Source organism: Lynx rufus, unplaced genomic scaffold (assembly GCF_022079265.1).
Source record: "Lynx rufus isolate CCGP_SWC_20201006 ecotype Redwood Valley unplaced genomic scaffold, mLynRuf1.p SCAF_2, whole genome shotgun sequence".
In the NCBI taxonomy this organism is placed as follows: Eukaryota; Metazoa; Chordata; class Mammalia; order Carnivora; family Felidae; genus Lynx; species Lynx rufus.
Window position 1 is genome coordinate 29,045,903 of NW_025814834.1, and position 24,391 is coordinate 29,070,293.

The window sequence follows — 24,391 nt, forward strand, 5'->3', positions numbered from 1 at the left end:
TCATTAGTTTATACTATTAAAAGTCAACAGCGAAAGCCAAAGTTAATTCATAGTTAACAATCTTATTTTGTCTTATTCGCTAATGCAGAGTTTTACCATAAGGCTGATTAAAAACCAATCTTTTTGGTAACCAGACTTACTGTGGTGATCATTTTGCAGTGTATACAAGTATTGAATCATTATGTTATACACCTGAAAATGATACAATGTTATAGGTCAATTATACCGCAATAAAAAACACTAACAAAAAATAAACAGAAGACACAAGACAAATAAATGTATAACCAGTGAGAGACCATAAGTAGTGATTTAAAGATTTTGAAGTTTAAAGTTTATGTGATGGTATTAGATACTTTGGCAAATAGGAAAGAAAACTTCACAGGTAGAGCTTGGGTTATTCAGAGAGGAGGAATGGAGTGAGACAAGCAAGGAGGAGAAGTCGGGCATGAGATGTCCTGAGGATACAGATGGGGACTGGAAGCCCTGAAGGGCAGGCTGGTAGAGAATATACCAAAGGCAGTGGCCATCAATGGATTCTGATTTAGAGGTTAAGTACTAAGCCTAGTGCAAATGCAGCTAGAACCTTGTCAAAATAGGGAAGCAATGGCAATGGCTATTGCATGCAGTCTAAGAAAAACAGGTAAAATGCTGACATATGCACATGGTAAAGAAGCACAGTCTATATAAAATCCAGACAAAGAGCTCTGAAACTCCATGGTTCTATGATTCTATACCCGGGGAAAGGTAAACCCCACTGATAGTGCATCTCTGTTACAAATATAGGGGAGAATAAATGGCATAAGAGAAAAACAAAGACAAAAACAAAAACAACCCTTTGAAATGTCACCAAAATAAAATCCTTAACATATACAGCACAATGAGGCATATCATTAAAATCTATTCTTAACAGAATAAAAGCCTAGATTCTGAACACTGGTTGAAATCAAAGATGCTCTACGGAGGCAGTAAATTAGGAGCTAGTCTCATTTTAGATTGGTCATCAGTGTTTCGTTGTCGGAGCCCAGAAACCAGAGCAAATTGAGCTGATGGTGCAAGTCAGTGCCATCGTTTTACACAAGATTCTGGAAAAGTGGGATTTGTAAGTGAGGAGAGCTTTCTAGTACAAACTTAAATATCCACACTCTTGCCACAACAGCATTTCCACCACCTTACAAAGTCTGAGGAGCACCATGGGTGAAGATTTGTTGCAACTCTGAACTCTTCAGTTTGCTCTATTTCTTTCCCAGGTGAAAGCTTTACGTTGAAATCTATCGGGTCCTATCTTTCAGCAAGTCAAATAGCTGTGTTTGAACCTATTCTTATCACATAGTCAGAGATACTAAACCATTGTAATGGGACTCATGCGTCTTGCCACAAAATAGGTAGCAATCGTATTTTGAATAACTTGCTGTAGACAAGGGGAGTTTTGTCTTCTATATCAAAGATTCTGCGAGAGGCATTCTTGAGAACAGTGTCTGTTCCTGCCAGCTAGAGAATCCGAGGCAGAGCTTGCTGCTGGCTCATCGTGGCCGAGGTCACCTCTTAGTTTGGGTGGGTATGGTTTGTTCTTCAGGGCAGGTTGGAAAATGGACTTATTTTTGTGGCTTGCCCCCGTCTATTTGAAAAATGAACGCGGAGTACGGGAAGTCTTGTTTTGGTATGAAAAACTTTGTGTGATTCTATGTGCCTCTTGCTTACGCGGGAACTCCTGGGGCTGCTTGGAGCATCTCACCTGCCGACTTGGGTTGTAGGGCAGGAGATGACTTTAACCCCGAATATTCTCTGGGATCCCGACGGGGCGAGACAGCCCTTCTGGGCCTCTAGCTCCCCTTCATTAAACCCACATGATGTGGCCCTTAGGAACCCTTCAGAAGCCTTCAGGGAGTAAATAACAAGGTCAGACCTTCCACCAAGAGAATTTCAGACTCCGGCCGCGAAACCATTCTCTGTGTCTCCCTGCTCTGCCTGTCAACATGTGGCCTCATGGTGTTCTTTGCCTCTGATGGCTGTTTCTCTCCCTCCCGCCTTACCCCCTGCAGACATGCCTTGAATTGGAACGCTACCTACAGACGGAGCCCAGGAGGATCTCGGAGACCTTCGGTGAGGACTTGGACTGTTTCCTCCATGCTTCTCCTCCCCCGTGCATTGAGGAGAGCTTCCGGCGCTTGGACCCGCTGCTGCTCCCCGTGGAAGCCACCATCTGCGAGAAGAGCTCGGCCGTGGACATTCTGCTCTCTCGGGACAAGTTGCTCTCTGAGACCTGCCTCAGCCTCCAGCCAACCAGCTCTTCTCTCGACAGCTACACGGCCGTCAACCAGGCCCAGCTCAACGCAGTGACCTCATTAACGCCCCCCTCGTCCCCTGAGCTCAGCCGCCATCTGGTCAAAACCTCACAGACTCTCTCAGCCGTGGATGGCACGGTGACGTTGAAACTGGTGGCCAAGAAGGCTGCGCTCGGCTCAGTAAAGGTGGGAGGGGTGGCGACAGCGGCGGCGGCCGTGGCGGCAGCGGGGACAGTTAAGAGCGGACAGAGCGACAGCGAGCAAGGAGGGGTGGGGGCCGAGGCGTGCCCCGAAAACAAGAAGAGGGTTCACCGCTGTCAGTTTAACGGGTGCCGGAAAGTTTATACAAAAAGCTCCCACCTAAAGGCCCACCAGAGGACTCACACAGGTAGTGGTACAAGTTGGCCGCACGTGGTTTCTTCTTCCTCCTCCTCTAGCCTCGCGGTGGGAAGGGCGTCGGGGCTCCGAGGAGCGGCCTCGTGCTGCCTCGGGGGGTGGGAGCCAGGCCCGAGGGCCGGGGGGCAGGGCAGTCGAGGGACGCACGCGTGACCTTGAGCCCCCGCAGAGGCCCTGGGTGCAGGCCCCGGGCTGGCAGTGCCAACCCCGGCGTGGAACCAGGCGGTTCCAAGGATGCCCCAATGGGGGGGCTCCGGCCATCCGGGCACTTGTCACCTCCCGACACTCCTCGGTGTTTCAGGAGTGTAGTTCTGCAGTCTTGATCAACCGTGGAATCTGAGGAGGCCCATTTGAAAGAATTCACAGTTACGCAAGGTAGTCGGGGCGTCCCTGATTTTTCGTCAAAGTCACCAACAGCAGGAGGGTTTCAGAGTTCATTAGATGTGATCATTCTATAATTAATTGGCATCTCCTCTTTTGCATTGTTCTCTGGCGCGTGCTTTATGGGGAGATGGCAGAATTGCTTTTTAATGAGCTTGTTACCGAGAAGTTGCTAAAGTGATTACATCGCTATGTGTGTGGTAGGGGAGGGCGGGGACTGGCGGGGACTGTATATTTTTCTCAGGACTATCTGCGTGATTCCCAGGAACCGTAGTGATCTTTGGAGCAATGGGATAATCTGGAAGAGTGGGGTTTATAGCGAAAAGAGTGAGATTGGCATTTTCCTTGACACCCGGTCTTCGTCGTGTGCTTTGAGACGCAAGCTTAGGGATGGTGTTTCTTCTTGGCCTTAGCATCCTAGGAGCAATTACTGTCATTGGTGGCTTTTAAATGAGTCCCGGCTGTATCGCCTGTGTGGTTGTGCATACTGCTTGTACATTGCAACTGAGTAGGGAAGAGCTCCAGAAGCAGAAGCAGCAGAGTGAGAGTGTAGCCAGAGAGAAATGCGTGACTGGATTTGAGCCAGGAGAGGTGGCTGGCGGGAGTTCTTTTTGGTCTTGTAGCTCGTCTTCCTGGTGCTCTGCGGCGGGTTTTGGTCTGTGCCACCAAGGACGTGTGCAGTGAAAAGTTCATTGGCTGGAAAATCAGAAAAACGAACTAGCTAGTTCTGGTTCTAACCCTGCCACTAACTAGCTCTGTGACCTTGAGAGTGTCCCTTTACCTCACCGGGCCCCGTTTGCCACGTCTGTCACGCAGACTGGCCTAAGGCCCCTTGCGGCTCCGGTGCGCTGGGGTGGGGGGGGCGTGAAATGCCTTTGTGCAGGACAGGAGTACTTCCCTGAAGTAAGATGCAGCATACATGTCCAGAAGAAATCACCATTTTGAACCTCAAAACCATTCCCATGGGAGCATGAGAATACATTGCTTCCTTGCTATACAGGACTGAGAGGCACGTACTCCTCCAGTTCTGCACTTAACTGCCTATGTAGCTCCTGCTCGGTTCATGGGACGGTCTCCTAACGTGACTCTTGAACCCCACGGCTCAGGCCCACTTAGGGTTCCCCGTGAGGGTTTGGGTCTGACCTGTCCACTCCACAGACACCAAGGCTAACATCCCCTGCGAAAGTTAGCTTTCTTTCCCTCCCTGAGAGTGTCCTGAAGGTCATCATTATTTATATTTCTTTCTTCTCAAGTCAATGAGGGAAGTAATGGCAAGACATTGCAGTGCTCCCGGGCTTTCATTGGTGACTCACTTCCTGTTCTCCCCAGGAAACCCGAGAAAGCAGGATGAGGCAAGAATGCTGAGCTTCGTTGGGGGCGTGGAATTCATGAGTATGGACACATTGTTGAATTATTGACTTTGAGACGGGCTACATCCTGCCTAGTATGGAGGCCGGAAGGCTCTGGGGAAGGAGGATTCTTTTTTCCAAGGGGGAGTCCAGAGCATTTCCTCCTTTTTCCTATCCCCTTTGCCCAACGGACGTGTCAGAAGGAGACCTCTTAGGAGTGATCCCTTATTCGGTGCTTTGTTTTTTGGGCATCGTCTACTCGGAACGATTACCAAGGTGGAGCTCATTATGTTCCCCAGCACCTGCAACCAACCACTTGCCGTAGGGTGGACTTTAGTGGAAAGACTCCTCTCCGCGGGGGCTTATCCAAGGAGGCACCATGCATGACTGAGAGGCAGCACTGCAGAGTGGTGAAGAGCAAGGCTGTGTGGTTGGGTGCACTTCGGTCTGAATTCTGGCTCCTCTGCTTCTTAGATCTGTGACCTGGTTAAGTGCTTTGTCTTCCCTAAGTCTCAGTGTCGCCGTCTGTAAAGTACAGGGATAATTTTGTCTACATTCTGGATTGTTTTGAAGGCTCAATGAATAAACGTATGTAAAAGACTTGGCAGGCCGTGAGAGCTCATGAAAGATGGGAGTGGAGTTGGTTGTAGTTAGTAGGATTGCTGTTGCCATTGATTAGTGATGATCGTGTGAAAAAACAGCTCTATGTATACTGGAAATAAGGCCGTTGCCAAAGTTAAATACCATCGAAAAGCAAGAAGCCTTTTTCGTCACCCTGTGCAGGGGGTGACGATGCTCGTGGACACCAGTTGAGGAAAGTGCATCTGGATGTGCAGCCGTCGGCTCATTGAAGGTGGAAGCACCGTAGAGCTCGGCTTTCCTAAGACAATGCAGAAAGCAATCACCTTGCATCCTCCGGAAGCCTTTTGCCTGTAAAACCTCCCTCCTAGATAAGCATGGAAGGAAAAGTAGGTGCCACAAGAGAAATAGGAGGGGAGGTGGAGGTGGAGGATGGGGAGAGAGAGTGTGAATTAATTTGGATCAAATGGATGAGAATCAGAAGTATTTATTTGGAATTGGTGTGAATGGGGCACACGGGGAACTGAACACAAAGGTGATAATTTATGTGGTGTGGATGAACTAAGAATAATGAAAAAAGCATGAAGGATGGAATCAAATTAAGTGCAAACATATAAAAGCAATGGACTAGTACAAGCTTGAGGGCAAAGGTATATGGCGATGGGAATTCTGGTTGGAGGAGTCGCCGATATAAGCGAGTGAAAGGGCAGAACTGCCGACCCAATGTTGAAATGGAGTTTAAAAGAAATGGGCTCTGGTTGGATTCGGGCAAGCTCTTTTAACACAGGGCTCACTTTAATCCAGTGGAAACATTTCTTTATCTTTCAGATGGGTAAGTGTTTGGGGACAGAAAAAAAAAAAAAAAAGAAGATGAGAAAACAATTGGTAAAAAGAGGGAAACCATTGGCCTCCTTTTCTCTAGAGTTCTGTATATGCTGTATCTCTTCTATACGGTAATATGTTGAAAAGGAGACACAGTTGGAAAAATGAAATAAAATAAAACGTGTGGGTCTCCCTGTATGCATAAGAAAGACAATACATTGTTGGTAACATGGATTTGCTTGCACTGAAGAATTTTTAAAATGTTATTCATTTAATCTTTATATAGATAGAATTTACTGAGCTGGAAAAGATACACCTCCCCGCCCCCCTCCCCCCCCCAGCCCCCCTTCTGTGGTTGTTCTTTTGAGGATGCTGAATCCTTCAAACTTTTTGCCCTGGAGCATGTTAGGCAATGAGGTGATTTTTTTTTTTTTTTTTTTAAGGTAGCAGATGTTCAAGTTGGTAGCTAGGGCACAAATATTGTTTGCCCAAGGAGGTGAAGTTAGGGATGGGGGAGCTGAGGGAGGGGGAAGACAAGGCAGGGACTGGGACAAAGGGAATATTGTGAAGTCTCAGGATCTTAGTGAAAGGAAGCATATAAAAATGGACATATGGTTTATTCATCGCGAAGAGCACTTAGTGCTGGCATGTGCGTAAAAATGTCCTTTAGCAGCCAACCATTACAGACCTTTCTCTCCCACTCCGTCTTCTGGTCTTTGTGTAACGGATTTTTCTTGCTCAATAATTCAATTATCATGATCATAGTTTTATTCATTTTCTTGGAGTCAGCTAAATTGTCCTTGTATTTTGATGCAAAGGAAATCTTCACTTTCAGTTGAAAAAAATCACTTTATTATGCGCATGTTCCGCACAAGTCAGTTTGTTAAAATGTTAGTAGTTTCTATGCAAAAAGAGAAAGAATTGTTTTCCACGTTTCTTCTTGGTCACTTCTGAGAAGAAGAAAAAAAAAAAAAGCCTGGGATTGAAATGGCACTTTGTGTTAATTGATCAGACTTGCCTAATATGGAAATTCGAATAAAATTTTCTAATATGGAGATTCACGTACACTATGCAGAGTGAGTCATGTTGACAAAGTCAGGACAAAGGCCAGGAATGAAATCTTTGATTGCTGGTCACAGAGGAGGGTAAAAAAGAAGGCCATGTTCTCACATGTTCTACTTGGAGGATTCTTTCTATGGACAGGGGGTTGCTTTAGACTAATCAACGGGTGTTGATAAGGACATTCTGGATTTTGTGCCAAAGAACGTAAAGGGGTTCTTTTTAGGTGGAAAGATAACACAAGTGTGCAATTTACTTAACTGTTTATGTCTGCTTTGGGACAGGTATCACTGAATCACGGGGTGGCACCATTTCTAAGCTTAACTTGGATCTGGGGAAATAGTTTGTTTTCAAATGAAAAGGTAGCTAAAAATATTATAAGCGAAAAGACGAGCGTTGTGTTTAACAGGCGAATTAAAGTGCTTAATTTATATAATGAAAGTTCTTCAAAGTTTGAAATATGATTTATTTTGTTTATTCAACAAAGATAAAGCGGGTGTTACATCCTAGGCATTGTTCTAAGTGTTTTACAAATTTAATCCGTTTAGTCCTCGTATTAATCTAATGACATAGGTGCTATTCTTATAATATAGAGGGAATGAGGCCCAGAGAGGTCAGGTAACTTGCCCAATGTCACACAGCTCCTAGGTGGTTGGGCCAGGATTCAAACCAAACAGTATTGCTCAAATCTGAGCTCTTAACTTCTATGCTAACTAACAAGAGGAAAAGAAATCAAGTAGATATTTTTTTCTTAATAACTCATTATTAAGAGGAAATGAGAGACATAGTTTAAATACAAATTGACAATGAAAACTACTTTCAGTGTCTTCTAAATAGAATAAAGTTGGGAGGGTCCTTAAACATATTGCCTCATCAAGTGACTAAGTACCAGAACAAGGAAATTACAAAAGAATGGTCTTCCGTTTCTAGGCCCATTATTGTTACTGTTATAGTTACTATTATTATGGTCATTACTATTAAACCATTTTTTTTTTACCTTAGGATTAAAGAGAGACTTCTTCTAACAGTCCCAATGCACTCATTAAAATGACAAATGTTAATACTCTATCCCTATGAAATCAGGCAAGCATTATCACGTGTTGGGGGAAACTGAGCACCAACAGTGTAAAAATGCCCCAGCCCGGGTTCTATGACCTGTCATTGGCAGAATTAAAACTTGACCCAGGCCTCCTGTCCCTTGGGGCTTACGTGCTACTTAATGGATCATCCTCTTAGTCACTTTGTTTGTTCTATCAGTCATTCCTCAAATGGGGTAGTAAGTGCCCAGAGATGTCGGGCTCTGTGCCACTGAGTAAGCAGTGCTGGGGGCAGCCCTTCCAAGAAAGAGTGCAAAGGGAGACATAGCATGGCATGAGAGTAGGGGTGCCTATCAGAGGTCAGAAGTAGCGAGCATGATTCAGAAAAAGTCGCTTTTCTCTTTTTGAACAGGGTGTTCATTAATGCTGTTCATCGTTTCAAATGATGCCAATGTGATAATACACCCATTTGTATAAATAGAAGCCCTAATTCAAGGTCAGGCGTATCAGCAGGATAAAATTAAATACCTCAGTCTGGAACTGTAGGGGGCCCATCGACCACTTTCAACCTCCTCAGCCCCATAGATAAGAATTCTTTGGATTTATACAATAGCAACTGAAATAGGGCAATTTTAAGACATTAAAGGGCCTTTAATATGCTGAGACACATGGCTGCTAATGAAGTTTATCCATGTGTTGAGGCAGAAACTCATTAAACCCCTATTATGGGATGGAAACTGGAATAAGGGTTAACTGTTCAGTTCACAAGGTGGAGAGAGTTTAATAGGAGGGTGTGATAGTTTGGGTTTAGCATATTCAAGAGCTTAAGAGAAAGTGTTTGAAAAGAACGGGTGTGAATGAGATGATGGAAAACAATTGATGGGAGAATTTTATGATTCAAGAAATTCTTAGAGCTTCACCACATGGTAATTTAGCAATATGCTGGCTGTTAACATTTATGAAGATAAATTTAGGTAAACATATACTGGCTGAAATGGCATAAACCTCGGCATATACACAGCAAGCACGTTTATTTTATTATTTTAATATGGTAATAAATGTAGGCTTCACGGGATGCCTATTCCAGATGTCCTTTTAATGGATAATCGGTAGTCGCAGAGTAAATAAGCATGTTAAAACAAGAATGGAAGGAAAAGAAAAAAGTATGAAATTAATAAGTATTTCATCATAAACGATATTTCTTGAACACCCATTACACTAGACTCTGTTCCTTCCCCCAGCCCTGGGGACTTTGCTTTTTGATGCAAAAGCCTGAAATGTGGTTTTACAAAGTCACTATATTTGGAACCTGATCTCAAAAGAGAAGATGGCATGGTTTGGGGGTGGGAGGTAGGAATGAGGGAACAGAAAAGAGGAATCTCATTTCAGAAAAGGCAGTTGAAGTAATAGAATTTTATAAATTCTCAGACTTAAAGGTTGGGCCAGCTCTGTTTGATAGAGAAGAGAAAAAGAAGGTCATGAGAAGTCTGTGCAAATGAAGGAATGACACTGGGAAGGCCAAATATGAACTTCAAAAAAAAGTAACTGTTCTGTTTAATAAATAGATAATGTACAGAGCTGTTTGTATTATAATAAGAATGTTAATGACTGTGAGGAGTGTGGTTGTCCTATACGTATTACATTGGGAGGTTTGAGGAGATTAAATGAAGCTTTGTAAAGAGTACAGGCTAAGCGATAGTATAAGAATTAGCTGGGGCGCCTGGGTGGCGCAGTCGGTTAAGCGTCCAACTTCGGCCAGGTCACGATCTCCAGGTCCGTGAGTTCGAGCCCCGCGTCGGGCTCTGGGCTGATGGCTCGGAGCCTGTGTCTCCCTCTCTCTCTGCCCCTCCCCCGTTCATGCTCTGTCTCTCTCTGTCCCAAAAATAAATAAACGTTGAAGAATTAGCTGGGGGTAGACAATACTTAATGTCTTATGTCTTCTGAAATTAAAACAAAAATTGATTCTGTTTGAATCAGACAAAAAAAAAAGGAGTTGAAGAAGGTAGTGTGTAATAAAAAAAGCAAAACAAAACTTTTTTTTTTTAAACTTTGGAATATCTTTTTTTAAAAAGTTAGAATATAAGGATAGATGAAAATGTATTTGTAAAATGATTGTCTTTCTTTGAAAGATACCTGGCTTGAATTTAGTAGAAATTATGGTGGAAGCCTTGAAAATGGATCAAGAGAAAACAAACTTCTCGTGTAAGGAAGTTAGTTCTGGTAAGCAAATGGAACTCTCTGGGGACCCAGCCTATGCTGGGCATACGTGCAGTGGGACTGAGAGCTCTGCCAGGTGACTCAGGTATTCATGGTGAGAGTCTGGCTCTTTCCAGCCAGGTGATTTCTGTCTGTCCCCACCCTAATGGAGGTGAACTGGATGGCCGTGGGCAAACCTGTTTCCTAAAATCTCAGTTCCTTCTTCAGGCCCCACCTAAGAACCTTACACCTGATGCTTTCTTGCACTGAGTCACTTCCTGCCTTTGAAGCCTTCCTTTATTACCCTTCTTTACGTCAGAATGACATTTCTTCTTGTTATTATTTTTCTAATCTTCGATTACGGGAGGCAGTTAGTGGAATTTCAGGAATCTTCAAGCAAGCAGGGAGACAAGATGGGGGCGTTTTGGAAGCTGGGACAGCATTTTCCACCTTCCGTCTTCTGCTCCTGGATGTTCTACATTTTCTAAAAGTAACTTCTTTTCAACCGTTTTTAAAAGTCCTATTGACATGACAGTTATTGAGCTAAATGTTAGTAGAAGCAAGATTGTTCAAGGTAATCAAAAGTTAGTGACTTTTTAATGTGCTAGTTATTTGGTCAACCAATGACAAGAGTTATTCCTCATTCCTGCAGTGTCTCTATGTTTGGTAGCCAATGTTGGAATCTGACTAGCTTATATAATGGAGGTCAACCCACTTAAATTATTTAAGAGTGTCTGCAGTGAGAATAAGCTTTTCATGGTTTGTCCCATATTTCTGTTCACCTTTCTTTCTCCTTCACCATCTGTGCTTATTGAGGTGGAGAGTTAGGGACTGACCTGGGATTGGACCCCCTGAACTAGGCTTAGTTGGCAGACTGCCCCCGCCCCTTTTTTTTAGACCCTGAGTCTTTTGCCTTCTTCCCTTCAAAAGTTACCTGCATTCAGGTTAGACCCCTTTTATTTTGTTTGCAAAATAAAATGCATTTATAATTTAAAACCCATTTTATATTGCAAACCACTCATCCAGTATCATAAAACGTAGAGTTAGGCTTCTTTTGTTGTTTCTGCCTTTAGAATAATAATAATTGTTGACTTAACTGAATAATTGACACTTAGGGAGTTCAGTAAAGTAAAACAGTATTACACATACTGTTTTCAGGCAAACAATACAATTGTTCAAAATCCCAACTTTGTTGGGACAGAACAGTCTCAACTGTTTGACTAGGTTAAGCTAAAGTTGATAACAGCAATCAATCCTTTTGTTTTAGGGAAGGAAGCCAGAAACCATCTTCAGTTGAGAAAAAACTTTCCCTTCATGGTAGATTATTATCGCCCAGTTCAGTGTATTATGGTATATAATGTCTTCCTTTGGAGCCCTTGCTATTTTCATATCAGGGAAATTTTGTAAAAAGGACTATAAATTGTTCCAAAAGCGAAGGCACTGTTAAGTGAGGAAGGTTCTAGGCATCTAATGGATGCCCTAAAAAATGTAAAATTATATAATCTATGCCCTGATGAATAGAACCCAAGAAAAAGCTTGACTGGTACATATTCTAGTATCCGAGGGCAGCACGATGCAGTAGGAGTAGCAGAGGATAGCTGTGCAGCAGTCATTTTTAAACGTTTTCGGTCTTCATTTTGCGTGTTCACGTGGTTAATGTCACCTTACTGGAATTCATTACAGGGATTAGGAACTTACGGTGTCTGTATCTCCTTGCCGTGGGGAACGCACACTCTTTACCCACACTCGAGTTCTCTTGTAGAAAGGAAATAATGATTGTTCATACTGAATTCTCCATTGGTCACGAGCTTGTTGAAACTAGCATTGGTATTTTAAAAAGAAAACAAAAGATACATCCCTTCTCTGATATAGGTAATAAGACATCTTACGTTCCTGGTGTTCAGGAGAGGGTGTCAGAAAATCAATATGAATAAATTCAAGTACACAGAGGATTCAGCCTATTCGGAAGTGTAGCGTATGGCAAAATGACATTATGCATTATTAAATATTTTTTGCTTCACCCACATGTAAATATTAGCATATAGAAAAGGTACCATAGGCTACTTACAAATTTAGGCAGAAGGCGATTTGCTGGCTTTTTTTTTTTTTTCATTCTTTGTTGTTGTTGTTGTTTGGTGTCTCAAGGCTTACAGCTAATCTAAATTTGAAACTAAATACTGTCATTACAGAAGATTTTTTCCTGAGTTCTTCCAATTTCTCTGGGGACAAAATAATGGCCGCTCGAAGCAGTGGAGAAACAGTAATTAGGGCAAATAGTAATACTGTGCATGATTGAGGAAAATGTGAGGAAGGGAGGGAGAAAACGCAACAGACAGACTTGTACAGCCTGTTACTAGGAAACCACATCAGCATTAAATACAGTGTGCTAATTGGCTATCCTGTTTCTGCCTGGGTACCAGCCTGGGCCTGCTACACAGCTGTTTCTGCTCTTTCTGGTTGCTAGGTAACTGCATCATTTTTTTCCCCCCTCTTTGTATTCTGGAGGCTAATTGGCTACTTCTGCTCCTGGTGTTGCTGCTGGGTACCAGTCTGGGCCTGCTGCTCTGCTGTTCTCCAAAGGGATTTAAGGGGGGGGGAGGGGAGGAAAAAGGAAAAGGAAGATATGCTGGCAATTAATGGAGCATAAGTGCAAATTCTACACAATGTCTGGCACCTGCGTCCCCTCATCCTGCTTTCTCAACTAGATCCTTTAGCTGTGAAAATAGATTCGAATCTTGGAGTCTTTCTTTTCTCTGCATACCTTTTGATTAGAACTTGAAAGAAATAAGACATTTGACGACGACTACTTAAATGGTGGATTTGGTCTTCTTTAGAAAGAACTGGCAAATTATTACACATTTATACTTGATATGGGCACTAAGAGCATTTGCACGAACGTTAAAATCACTAACTTCATAACAAAGCAGGATCTTTAACATCTTAAAGGTAGTGGCTCTTTATCTCTTAAATGGACCAGAGTCTTTTGTAGCCGTTCTTCTTGGTGTCCTACAGAGTATAAAGTAAGAAATAAAATGGACTAAAGGCAATCATCGGATTTTCCCAACTGTTTTATTCACTAAGGAGTAAAAGGAGACTTCTAGACACATGACTTTACGTTATGGATTTCATTCCTCTGATAAGCATAGCGAAGGTCTCAAATGCTTTTTGGTGGGACATTGCTTTCCACAGAAGGAATGCATGTTTCACACACCTTTTTTTCGTTCCTTATAGCAAATGAACAAATGGGGTGCGAGAGAAACCTAAAATTGGTTCTGTGATGTACAAAAAAGTCTAATCGCTTTCCATATAGTTGCATCTCCTATTGAAGTAGAGGTTTCCATTTCCTCATTATCGAAATCCTCCTTGGAAGTATGGGGACGAAGGTTCTTCAGAAGTGAAGTGATGTTTCAAGGGGGTTCCACTGTAAATGGTTGAGAAGGTGTATGCAAATTGAGGCCCCTTGAAGAGGCAGCTTCATTGATCTAGAAAGGAGCTGTTTTAGTGAGAAGACTCGGCCCACCGTTGTGTGACCGTGCTCAGAAATAGTTAGCAAAGGCAACTCTTATTCAACGTGAATAGCGGACACTGGCTCTCCATACTAATGAGATGTACCACTCCCTCTCGAAAGTGAAAAAGGAGAAGTTCTATTCAAAGCAACAAGCCACTTATAAGACCAGATCAGGCTCTGTGGAATCTTTTCTGCTTAAAGTATCCTTAAAATAGGTGGGAGACCTCAAACTAGTCTAGGATGACGGAGAGAATATTATAATGTTCCATTGGCCTTAAACCCGCTAACCATTAGTAGCATTCAAACTGCAAAAGAAAACCTTATCATCAGAGGATAACTACAGAGCGGGCAAAATATTATTCCTGCCCTTTCTGTTCAAAGGACCGGTTGTTTATCACTCAGGAGTATTTCCCCATGGAAGGACTTGGCCGTTTGGTTATGGGGAGTCATCAGATGTCGGAACATTCCTTCATCGCTCGACAGGTTTTATATTCTGACTTTGGGAGGGAGCGGTTTTGACTGCTTGAGTGTTTAGTCTTTGTTGAGGGAGATCGTCAGAATAACAACTTTCCATGTGTATGACGGATCGTCCCTAGTCAACCGAAGCAGGATCTGGAGTGAACCGTCCAAAGATGGCCTGGTGTCTGTCTTTTCCACCGTTCCTTCACCCGTCCATTGGGTGCAGTTACATGTCTACACTCGGGCTCTGGTAAGATCTGTGAAACAGGGGGTTTCGAAAACTGGCATAGTCATGGGTAGCCTCAGCCCCGAGTGAACACCAGTTCCCAATTCTGAGCTTCCTATCTTCATGCTCTTGTGGGTGGGCAATCTTTATTCTTTGGATGAAAGCAGTCGGGGGCATGCAGGCACGCTTGGGGGGTTGAGGAAAGGAGGTAGTCCTCAACCTCACTGCTTCAACCTTTCCATTCTCCTCAGTCACCTGCTTTGCTCATTCTCATCTGCATGCAGTACTACTGCTCCTTATATGAGGTAAATCAGTTGACAAACCTAGCAAAGAGGAATCTGAGGGGGCCGGGCTGCCCAGCAGGGCTGCTGCTAACCCATATTCTGCCTGTGTGGGAATCAGGAAAAAAGTGCCCCTTTTAGGGGGCAGATAGCAGCCCCGTGCTGGAGAAGAGCTGGAGGCAGTCCTCAGCCCTTCAGCTGCACGCTCTGTGCTCACGTCACATGGCCACCTGCTCACCACAGGTGCTGATCCACTCCAGCGGGCCTTCCCTGACCCTTCAAGAACTTGTGAGGCTAATGAGGTTCCAGCAGGAACGGGAAAGTCGTGACTGTTGAAGGCGGGCGGGGGCGGGGGTGGGGGGTGGTGGTGGTGGTTCTGGGGCCTGCTCTCAATGGCTAAAGAGGCCATTATACATGAGAGCAAACCTTTTAGCCCAGCCGTTCTCCCGAATGTGAGGTCATTAGTTGACCAATGCGGTGATTCTCAACTTGGACTGATTTTGCCCCTCAGGGGACGTTTGACCATGTCTGGAGACATTTTTGGTTGTCCATCTTGGAAGGGGGGGGTGTTGCTCCTGGCGTCTGGTAAAGGGAGGTCAGGGATGCTTCTAAGCATCCTGTAGTGTGTAGGACGGCCCGCAACAAAGAATCATCGCCCCCTGAAGGTCCGCGGTGCCAAGGTTGAGGAACCCTGGCCCAGGGCAACCTCGGCTATCCTTTTCTTCTCTTTGTGTTACTCTTCACCACTTGCAAAGTATTTCCTCATCCTCTTAAGGCTACGCCCCAGGTCTTGGTTCCCTTTTATGATCTTTAAAAAATTGACTAAGTATAAATATTGTATGATTTATTATTTCTGTCAGGACTTAGATGTGCTGGTTCCCCCTCCCCCCCCCCCCGCCCTTCCTTATAACATGAGAGAACTCTCTCCACCTCCACGAGACGCTCAGCTTTCTAGATTTAACGTTTGTGATTGGGACTCTTCGCAAGTGACATCCCCTCCCCGCTTGCTGACGGCTCCTGACCTGTAATAATTTGAGGTTTTGCTGAGGCAGGGATTTGAATCACATGAGCTGCCAGGCTGGTGTGTGGGAGGGAGGCTTTTAGCCAAGTGGGCCTCGCCGACTGGGCACTGACGATCATATTCTACCTGTCCTCTGGTATCCGGCAGCCTCACTGGATAATAACAATTGTTTCCTTGTTATTAAAAAGAAGTTCGAGGGGCGCCTGGGTGGCCCAGTCGGTTGAGCGTCCAACTTCAGCTCAGGTCACGATCTCGCGGTCCGGGAGTTCGAGCCCCGCGTCGGGCTCTGGGCTGATGGCTCGGAGCCTGGAACCCGCTTCCGATTCTGTGTCTCCCTCTCTCTCTGCCCCTCCCCCGTTCATGCTCTGTCTCTCTCTGTCTCAAAAATAAATAAACGTTTAAAAAAAAACATTTTAAAAAGAAGTTCGACTGTTGGTGCAGAAAGAGGTGTCTGAGTCAGAAAATAGAAACCTCTGTTAGGAAAACCGTATTGCATTTCTATGTGCCACTGCAGCGCCTTTCCCGTCGCTCACGATTCCATTTTGCACCAACACCGCGTAGAAAGTACTGTGAAGCAGTTTGAGTTCTCAGGGAGAAAGGTGCCATCGAAGGTAAAAAGATTTAAGTGGCAGTATCTAACGGACACATACTTTATGCTTGCATTTTTGTCGGGAGATGTGAGTCATGCATCGGCCCTTTCAGCTACGCTCGCACGCATAGAAAATAACATTGTCAGAAGTGTCGTCCCCCGATACAATGGACAATATGCTATTAGAATTGTATGGCATTGTCCTTGCTGTTTGGAGATAATACCGCTGACATTATTCGCCTCATACATGTGAATGTGGCTGTAGGGAATACGTGACATCTGTGTCTTTCACACAGATTAGCTTATCCCTTGCCTCTTGGAGGGATTGCGATTAGTGGGCCGGCCTCCTGGGGTCACGGCAAGTGCCATGTTTTGGATCACAGTTGTTATCGGACCTTAGTTTTAGGCACAATAGGGAATTAGTAATATTTAGCTCCATGACCTGAAGAGGCAGTGGTTATTTAGACAGCTCCCCAGTGCAGATGGGCTAAAGAAAGGGTAGGCTGAGGCATTCCTACTCAGATTGGCTTTGGGAAGGAGAAGGCAATTGGGTCCCGAGCCTGGGAATGGCTGCCTCCACATTATTGCTTTTTCCGAGTAAACAGGCAGTAATATAACTTGCCTTAGCCGTTAGAGTTTACCAAGTGCTTTCACACACCTCATTTCATTTCACCTTCGCTTACCTACGGGGCAGATATTCTCATTGTTCCCATTTAATAGATGAGGAAACTGAGGCTCAGAGGGTGATTTGTCACAGGTTTCTCTGCTGGGCTGTAGAGCCTGTCTTATGCTGTTTTTCCTGTAGAAATCAGGTGTGGTTTTTTTGTTTGTTTTGTTTTTGTTTTGCAAGAGTGCCTGAATTAAAACAGGATATAAATGAATGCAGGGTATATTGTTATAGTTGAGCAAAATAAATGGCCTACTGTTTGCCATTCTACTTATTTCACACATATGCTAAGTAACACGAGTTATTATCGTACTTGTCCAACATGACAGCAAATTCAGAAGAGCTAAGAGGACAGAATGATATAATGTATAGGAATATTGTATGTTCCTATATCCTGTCTAGTTTGATTGAATTTAAAAATCCTTGATCTTAGGGTTTTTTTTTTTTCTATTTTAAGAAAGCTGGTTTCGAAGATGCAAACACATGCAAGGTATTAATTCTCAAAACGTTATCTCAGTACTCGTGCATTTGCACATTGTAGAAAATTTGTGGAGAGAAATCGTGAACAGAGACACTTCTCCCTGACCCCTTACAAGAATGCACCTTAACAGCCCTCATTTATTACTAAATGGGCAAATCCAAACGGAGGTGCCTTCGGGAAGTAGGAAGAAGCTAGGGGTGGATGGATCTTGCTGCCCAAGTTGCACATTGCTGTCTTAGGTACACCGGAGCTTTGCTAGGGGAGTGCGAGCAAACAATTTGCGCTTTTATTTTTATTTGTACGATAAATGTCGACTCAGGATAATCCTGCATTAGCCCCCTTTCCCCCCACTTTTTGGAGGATATTTGTGGATGTATTCAATGTCTTATGGAGAAGAATCCTCGTGCGATACAGGGATTCTCGATCCCCTAATGGGCAGCGATCCCAAGCTCAGGTTAAGATTCTGCTGCTGTGTGCAGCAGTCTCTCCTCCGTATTCACAAAAGCACACGGTGAGGAAGAATAGCTGGTGTCTAACATTCTGCCAAAAGGATCTACGGGAACCGCCAAGCGACAGGCACTTGCATTGTCTTCCAGAGATCTGCAGAAAGGAAAGGTTTTCACACCAAGAGACAAATCCCTGGAAGGTGCTAGGAACAGCGCGCACGACCCGTGTGGGTTCCTGAGGATTGTTTGCCTACATATATATATTTTTTTTATCTGATCCTACGTTCCTGTCTATCTTTGTATTTTCAAATCTACTTTCCCCTTTTATTTATTCTACCTGCTAGAGAAATAACCTTCATGAATCGTTGTATTCGGCAGGGCCCCCGTCCGCATTTGATACTTGCCTTTTGCTTGCGACTGAGTTCACTGCCAAGCGTGTAGAACGCTTCCCACCCACCTGTGAGTCTTCCCCTCACCACAGTCAGGTCTTGAAGTTTTCCTGTGGTTTTCTTTGGTATCCGTCTTCTCCACAAAGCATGTTTAATAAGCAAAGGCAGAGACTGGAAACAATCCTTTCATACCTCCTTCCCTCTACTGCCCTTCCCAGAGCTAGAAGGACCCTGGGCACAAAGCTTATGGGATCAATTACCACGAGCTCCCTGTTAACCTTTTTTTTTCTTTTTTTTTTTTTTTTTTACTCTGTTGTGGGAAGAATAAAGCAATAATTAAAATTAACTGAACAGCTTTTGCTCTATTGAGGCGTTAAATCTTTGTGTAAACACAATCACATTGTGCAAACATAGGTCCTTTCAGCGGGCTGATTCAGACAGCGAAACCGCCGAAGTTTTGAGGTCTCTGGGTCAAGGGCCCGTTTTGACACGGTTGGAAAGGTCACCTGCTCATTTGTGTCTCTGCCGCGCTGCACCGAGTGCCGTGAGCGGGTGGGCTCCCTTGCCCGCCGCCGCAGCACAAAGAGGAGCCGGCTGGCATTCGGCAGATAGCGGGCCGAGCCGAGGGGGCAGGCAATCTGCGCACAAAGCAGGACTGCGGGAGCGCACGGGGCGGGTGGAGAGCGCTTGCGAGCCCCTGGGGCCCAGGCAGTGAGACGGCTCGAATGCGGAGAAAACAGCGGTTATAAAATATAAATGTGTTTATTATTACACTGGGCCCATGCTATATAATTTTACACACGCTCATATCCGTGATTTACGGCCGCAGCTCCCTACGGAGGAGAAGCGTGCTAATTTACCCAAATTGATAGGGAGACCTCTGAAATGATCAGAATTGAAGAAGCAGTAACTGAGGGGGGGAAAAAGGTCTCCTAAAACCACAGCAACAACAAAAAGTGGCTGCTGTGTCAGAGGCACCCTTTGTTCATTCAGTTAGATAAGCAGAGCTTCGCTTTAATTATTCATGATAATGCCTGCCCTGCAAGGAGCGTGCCTCCCTCGGCACCGCGTCCGGTCCGGTCCGGTCCGGTCCTCGGTGCGGTGAACACCCAACCAGCCTGCCCGGCTTTTCGGGGAGCTGTGTTGTGCTCTCGCCCGCGACAGGTGAGCCGGCTAAAGGTTGGGGGGTTCGGGCACGCCTGCCGCCCCTTTCTGGGGGGTGGGTGCTGAGCACACTGCAGCGAAGGAGAAAGGCCTAGTGGTCCCAGCCGGGGGTTCCGGGCAGTCCCTCCACTTAGCAGGAAGCACGCTGGTGCTGTGCCTGCGTCCTTGTCCTGAGTCCTGCAGGTGGGGCTTTGCCCACGGAGGCAGGAGGAGATGTAACCCTGCAAGCGGCCCAGGGGTACCCAGAGAGTAAGGGGCGGACCTGACTTATGGGTCGGTCTGACTCCAACGCCCGTTCTCCGGCAGCATCCTCCTGGAATTTCCTAGGAAAGAAGCCAGGAAGAGGCCTGGGAGCAAAGACCCCACCCCGCTTCCACTACAGCCCATCCCATGTGTTGTGCTTTCGGCTCATTTCCTGGTCTCAGCGGCAATTACCCTCATCGCTTCCGACAGCTTTCCAGGGTGTTTTTGTCTGAGCAGGATCTTGGGTTACTTGTTCTGGAGCTCTTCAGAAGGAAAGCACTTTGGGGCAGCATGCGCTGGTTCCAGAGTCCGGGAACACCCATGATTCATACCCCTTGCAGGGGAACTTCAGGTAGACAGCCTGCTGCAATCCCGGGATAACCTGATGGGCCATTTTTACCCGGATGCATGCTTGCTAGGGTGTGGAAGCTGAATGGCCACCCAGTCTTCATAGCAAACCCCCCCGGGGGGGGCATCCCGGATACACATCCTTGCCTTTTCCCCTTGTTCAGTCAACATCCGCATCGGGCTGGCACTACTTTCTAAGCATGTTTTGTATTTGTCCACTTCTCTCCATCTCTGCTGCTAGGGGCGATGACATCTGTGTTTCAGCCACTATCTTCTGTCTCTCAGAAGTCCTCTCACATCAGCTCATTTCCCTCAGCAGCGCGTTCTCCATTTTATAGCCAGAATGATACTGTGAGAATTCACATCTGATCATGTTATGGCTCTGCTTAAAAGTTCACAATGGCCACCATTGTGTTAAGGTCCAGATTCTTAAATGTGGCCGCTGAGATCACTGTCCCATAGAAATAAATAAATTATGTGAGCCATGTGTACACTTACATATACATCTTCTGGCAGCTTTGTTTATTTTCATTGGTTTATTTACTTTATTAATTATTCATTTATTAATTAGTTGTACTCATTAATTACTTTAATACTAGACTTTAACTCAATATCGCCAAGCTTTATTTCAACATGTAATCAATATAAACAATTGTTAATGAGCAGTTTTACGTCCTTTTTTTTTTCCATACTAAGTCTTTGAAATTCAGTGTATATTTTACATTCAAAACACATGTCAATGCAGACCGCCCACATTTCAAGTGCTCAGGAACCCCATGTGGCTGGTGGCCACCAGATCGGACAGAGCTCATCTTTAAGCCCTGTGGTCTAGCCCTGCCTGATTCTCCAGCCACATTGTGACTCTCTATCCCTGTGGGACATCTGGGCATCTGGGCATCTGGACATCTGGGCATCTGGGCATCTGGGCATCTTGGTGTGGGACAGGATGTGGCAGAGGACTGGAGAAACTCACCCCTGCTAAGGAGTAGAAGACATAGCCCAGTACTGGGCCATCTTCACTTTACAGTTCTACTCTGCGGGGCTGTCAGGCAGCTGGAGGTGTGGGTTAAGGATGAAGCCTTGGCTTTGCTTTTGGCCTTGGGGGGGGTTTCCATTTTTGGTTTATCTAAGGCGGTGTCAGGCTAAACAGATGTTTTTTGAGAAAGTGAAGGGAATTAAATGGAAAAACACTGGTAAAGTTGATATGTGGTATTCTTTTCTGAGGAAAATCAACTGCCTGTCCCACACAGAGGTCCTTTGGTGGGTAGCACTGTTCTGGGAGCTCAAGGTGGACCTAGGGGAGGAGGAGTGAATTGTAGTCCACACCCTTGGCTTCTAGTCTCAATAGATTACATTCCTTCACTTACTCGGTTTTAAAAAGTTACAACAGCTATTATATGGGTGCATCTAAATATTTTTGACATTCTTTCCAGTTGAAAGATTCACTTTATCAGAAAATATTTTCAAGGGGAATGTAAACATTTATTCTATTTTAATTGCTGGCATTTTGGTAAGAGTCAGAGTGACGTAGTGGTTAATTAAGCCTGTGGAATGAAGGCGCAGCTGCCTGAATTTAAATCTTGACTGGACCGCTTATAAGCTGGAGAACTTGGTGAGTGGTTTTATCCTCTGACCCTGTTTTCTCGTCTGTGGAATGGGAATGATGTGTCTCATAGGGCTATTGAGAGGATTAAAGGAGAGAATATACATAAAGCCCTTAGTTTCCTGTAGTGCCCAGCATATAAGGAGAGCTCGCTAAATATTGCCTAATAGCCCATTGCCTCAGGACTTGTAAAACACTATCATTAATTGAGGATGGCTGGATTGGGCCACAGTCTTGGCTCAGGATGGTCATTCAAGGTGCTTTCTCTGAACAGATACATTCATTGTCTAGTTTGTGTATAACATTTTGTGTCTTTCTCTCACATTTAGTTTTCTACACTATGTATATATCTGTGAGGAAGGAAAATATAGACATCTCATCATGGTTTGATTCTGTCATCTATATCTCCACTAGAAAAAGCCAAATATATTTTAGTGCATGATACATAAGGCATGGTGAGATATATACGTATTTTATTGGTACACAGGCTTTGGGCTCCCTTTCTATATGTGGTGTTGGGTTTGTGCAGTTGGGTCTAAATTCTTTGGCTTTCTAATCAATGACATGTTGCCGGTTGAGGCACTGAGGCCTGGAGCATTGAATTAAATAAAAGGCCAGCCCCAGGAGGCGTCTGCTCCTAAGACTGGCACACAGATCTCTACTCATCTTGACTGAAAACAGTGACGGCAGGCCCTTTATTCACTAGGAAAGTATGTTCAGGCACTAGGTGTTTTTATGAGCCACCTTGCATAAAGAAGGATTTTTGTTTGGAAAATTTTAATAATCACCATGCCTATAACTGCTTTACAACATGCAAAGCATTAACACAGATACTATCTCTCGTCACACTTCACAATGGTCCTGTAAGGCCAACATCAAAGAAGCGGTCAGCCCCACTTTGCAGAGGAAGAAAGTGAGACTCAAAGAGTTTGTCACTTTCCTAAGATCATATACTAAGTAGTGAGAATGGGGACTAGAACCCAGGTCTCCTGATTGTGAGCCATGTGTGTGCGTGTGTACGTGTGTGTGTTCTACTAAATTGTACTTGCACACATGAGACACCATTTACAGGAGCTCAAGCAACCTTTCTGAGTAAAAGAAGTGATTGAGATATGAAATAATGTTTACACTGCAAGTATGGGCCATTTAGGCATGTATCGTTTTCATTCATCAGTTTCCGTTACCCTTTGAATTATTAAGAACATAAATGAAGCTATTTGTAATAGAGACACAGGCTAGCAGGGGCTTAAAAAGATATCAGATTTTTTTGCTCTTTCACATAAAAATCCAGAATCTCAGACGGCTGTACTCTGAGAAGTTGTCAGCAGCCCAAACTCCTTCTGTCCTGTTTGTCCCCCATCCCTAGGGTTTCTGCCCTTCAGGAATTGCCTGTGTCCACACAATTCAAGATGGCTGCCACCAGGCTTGCTTTCCAGGAACCTAGTTTTCATACAGCTATTTTGAAAATGGGAAGGGGAGAGGATGTCCCAACCTTTGAAAGTACAGCTTGAAATTGCACTTGTACTTGCACTCACATCTCATCAGCCAGAACTTAGTCATATGTCAACAAGTCACTGCAAAGGAGCTGAGAAATAGTCTTTATTCTGGGTAGCAGTGAGCCCAACTAAAATTTGGGGCTTCTCTTATAGAGAAAGGGAAAATGAATATGGAAAGTCACCTGGCCATTGTGCTATGCTCTTTGTCTTAAGAATAGTTCCATTTTAGCTTGTAATGCAGGCATTTGAACATGAAACACTTGAGTTCCGAAAGTCTAAATGTATAATACAGTAAGGGAAAAATTTTAGTATATTCTAGTTCATGGCACATTGCAAAATCAAAATAACTTCATGAGAACTAGGTGTCTGTGGAATGCCAAAAGTTTTGAATGGAAACTTAATTTACATTTTGCATTTTATGAGGATAGCCCATTACTGGAATAATATGAAGTGAATGGGAAATTAATAACTTGGGAGAGCAAGCTTAAAGTGTCAGAATAACCACGTCTTAATATTTCTCGCATCCCCCCCCCAAAAGGTAAAGGGTAAAGTCACATCGCCTTGACATTTTCCCAGGATGAAAATTAAGTAGAAGAATAAAGAGAAAGTATTTTGTGGCTGTGAGTTTAGCACAGACAAAATCAAGGCTGTTTCAGGTTAGAGGTATGTAGGCTGACAGATTGTGTGGGGGTGTTTCTATATATGTGGGTGTCAATATGTTTGTGCTGAATTGTTTGCAGATTTGGGGGGGGATGTCTTGTGTGTGTGCGTGTGTGTGTGTGTGTGTGTGTGTGTGTGTGTGTGTATGTGTGAATATAGATTCCATGGGTGGCTTCAATCATTGGTTTTCTTTCTAATTATTCATATTACAGAGCAGCAGAAAGAGGATGTAGGAGAATCTAGGTTGCGGTGTTTCAAGTAGTTTTGAAGAAGGACTAATAATGTATGCACATGTTCATTCAGTCAAGTTAGTCGAGGGTCTTTGACCTGTCTTCATCGTTCTGAGTGTTGGAAACACTAAAGTGAATAAACCTGGTCTCTGTCCATGACGGAACCATTTGGTTTTGTGAGGCCACAGCATGTAAAAAATTATTCAAGCAATATGATAAGGCTCTTTGAAAGGAAGTTGTGGGACCAAAGAGGAAGGAGCACCCAACTCTATCAGAGTTGGTCTAGAACCACTTCGCACAGGATGTGTTCTTTAAAGTACTAATGCCACGTGTTGGGGGAGGCTCTGAGGCATCAGATATGCAGAGGCATGGGTTCTGACCTCAAGGCAGTCAGTCTCCTGGGGGGATAGCATGTCATCAAGACCCCACAAGGGTCTTGCCATCTCTTCAGCCATTCTTGAAATTCCTCCTTATAAACT

The 24,391-nt window shown here is 44.4% G+C and overlaps 1 protein-coding gene across 2 annotated transcripts in view; it reads left to right on the top strand.

The window, feature by feature from the left end:
* KLF7 (KLF transcription factor 7) overlaps positions 1–24,391 on the top strand; it is an 85,948-nt gene that overhangs the window by 41,189 nt on the left and 20,368 nt on the right. The window contains exon 2 of one of the 2 annotated variants that reach the window (XM_047082441.1): positions 2,040–2,673. In XM_047082441.1, coding sequence (XP_046938397.1) covers positions 2,040–2,673 — 634 coding nt within the window. The remainder of the gene's footprint in view (positions 1–2,039; positions 2,674–24,391) is intronic. The other variant, XM_047082442.1, reaches the window with a different exon arrangement.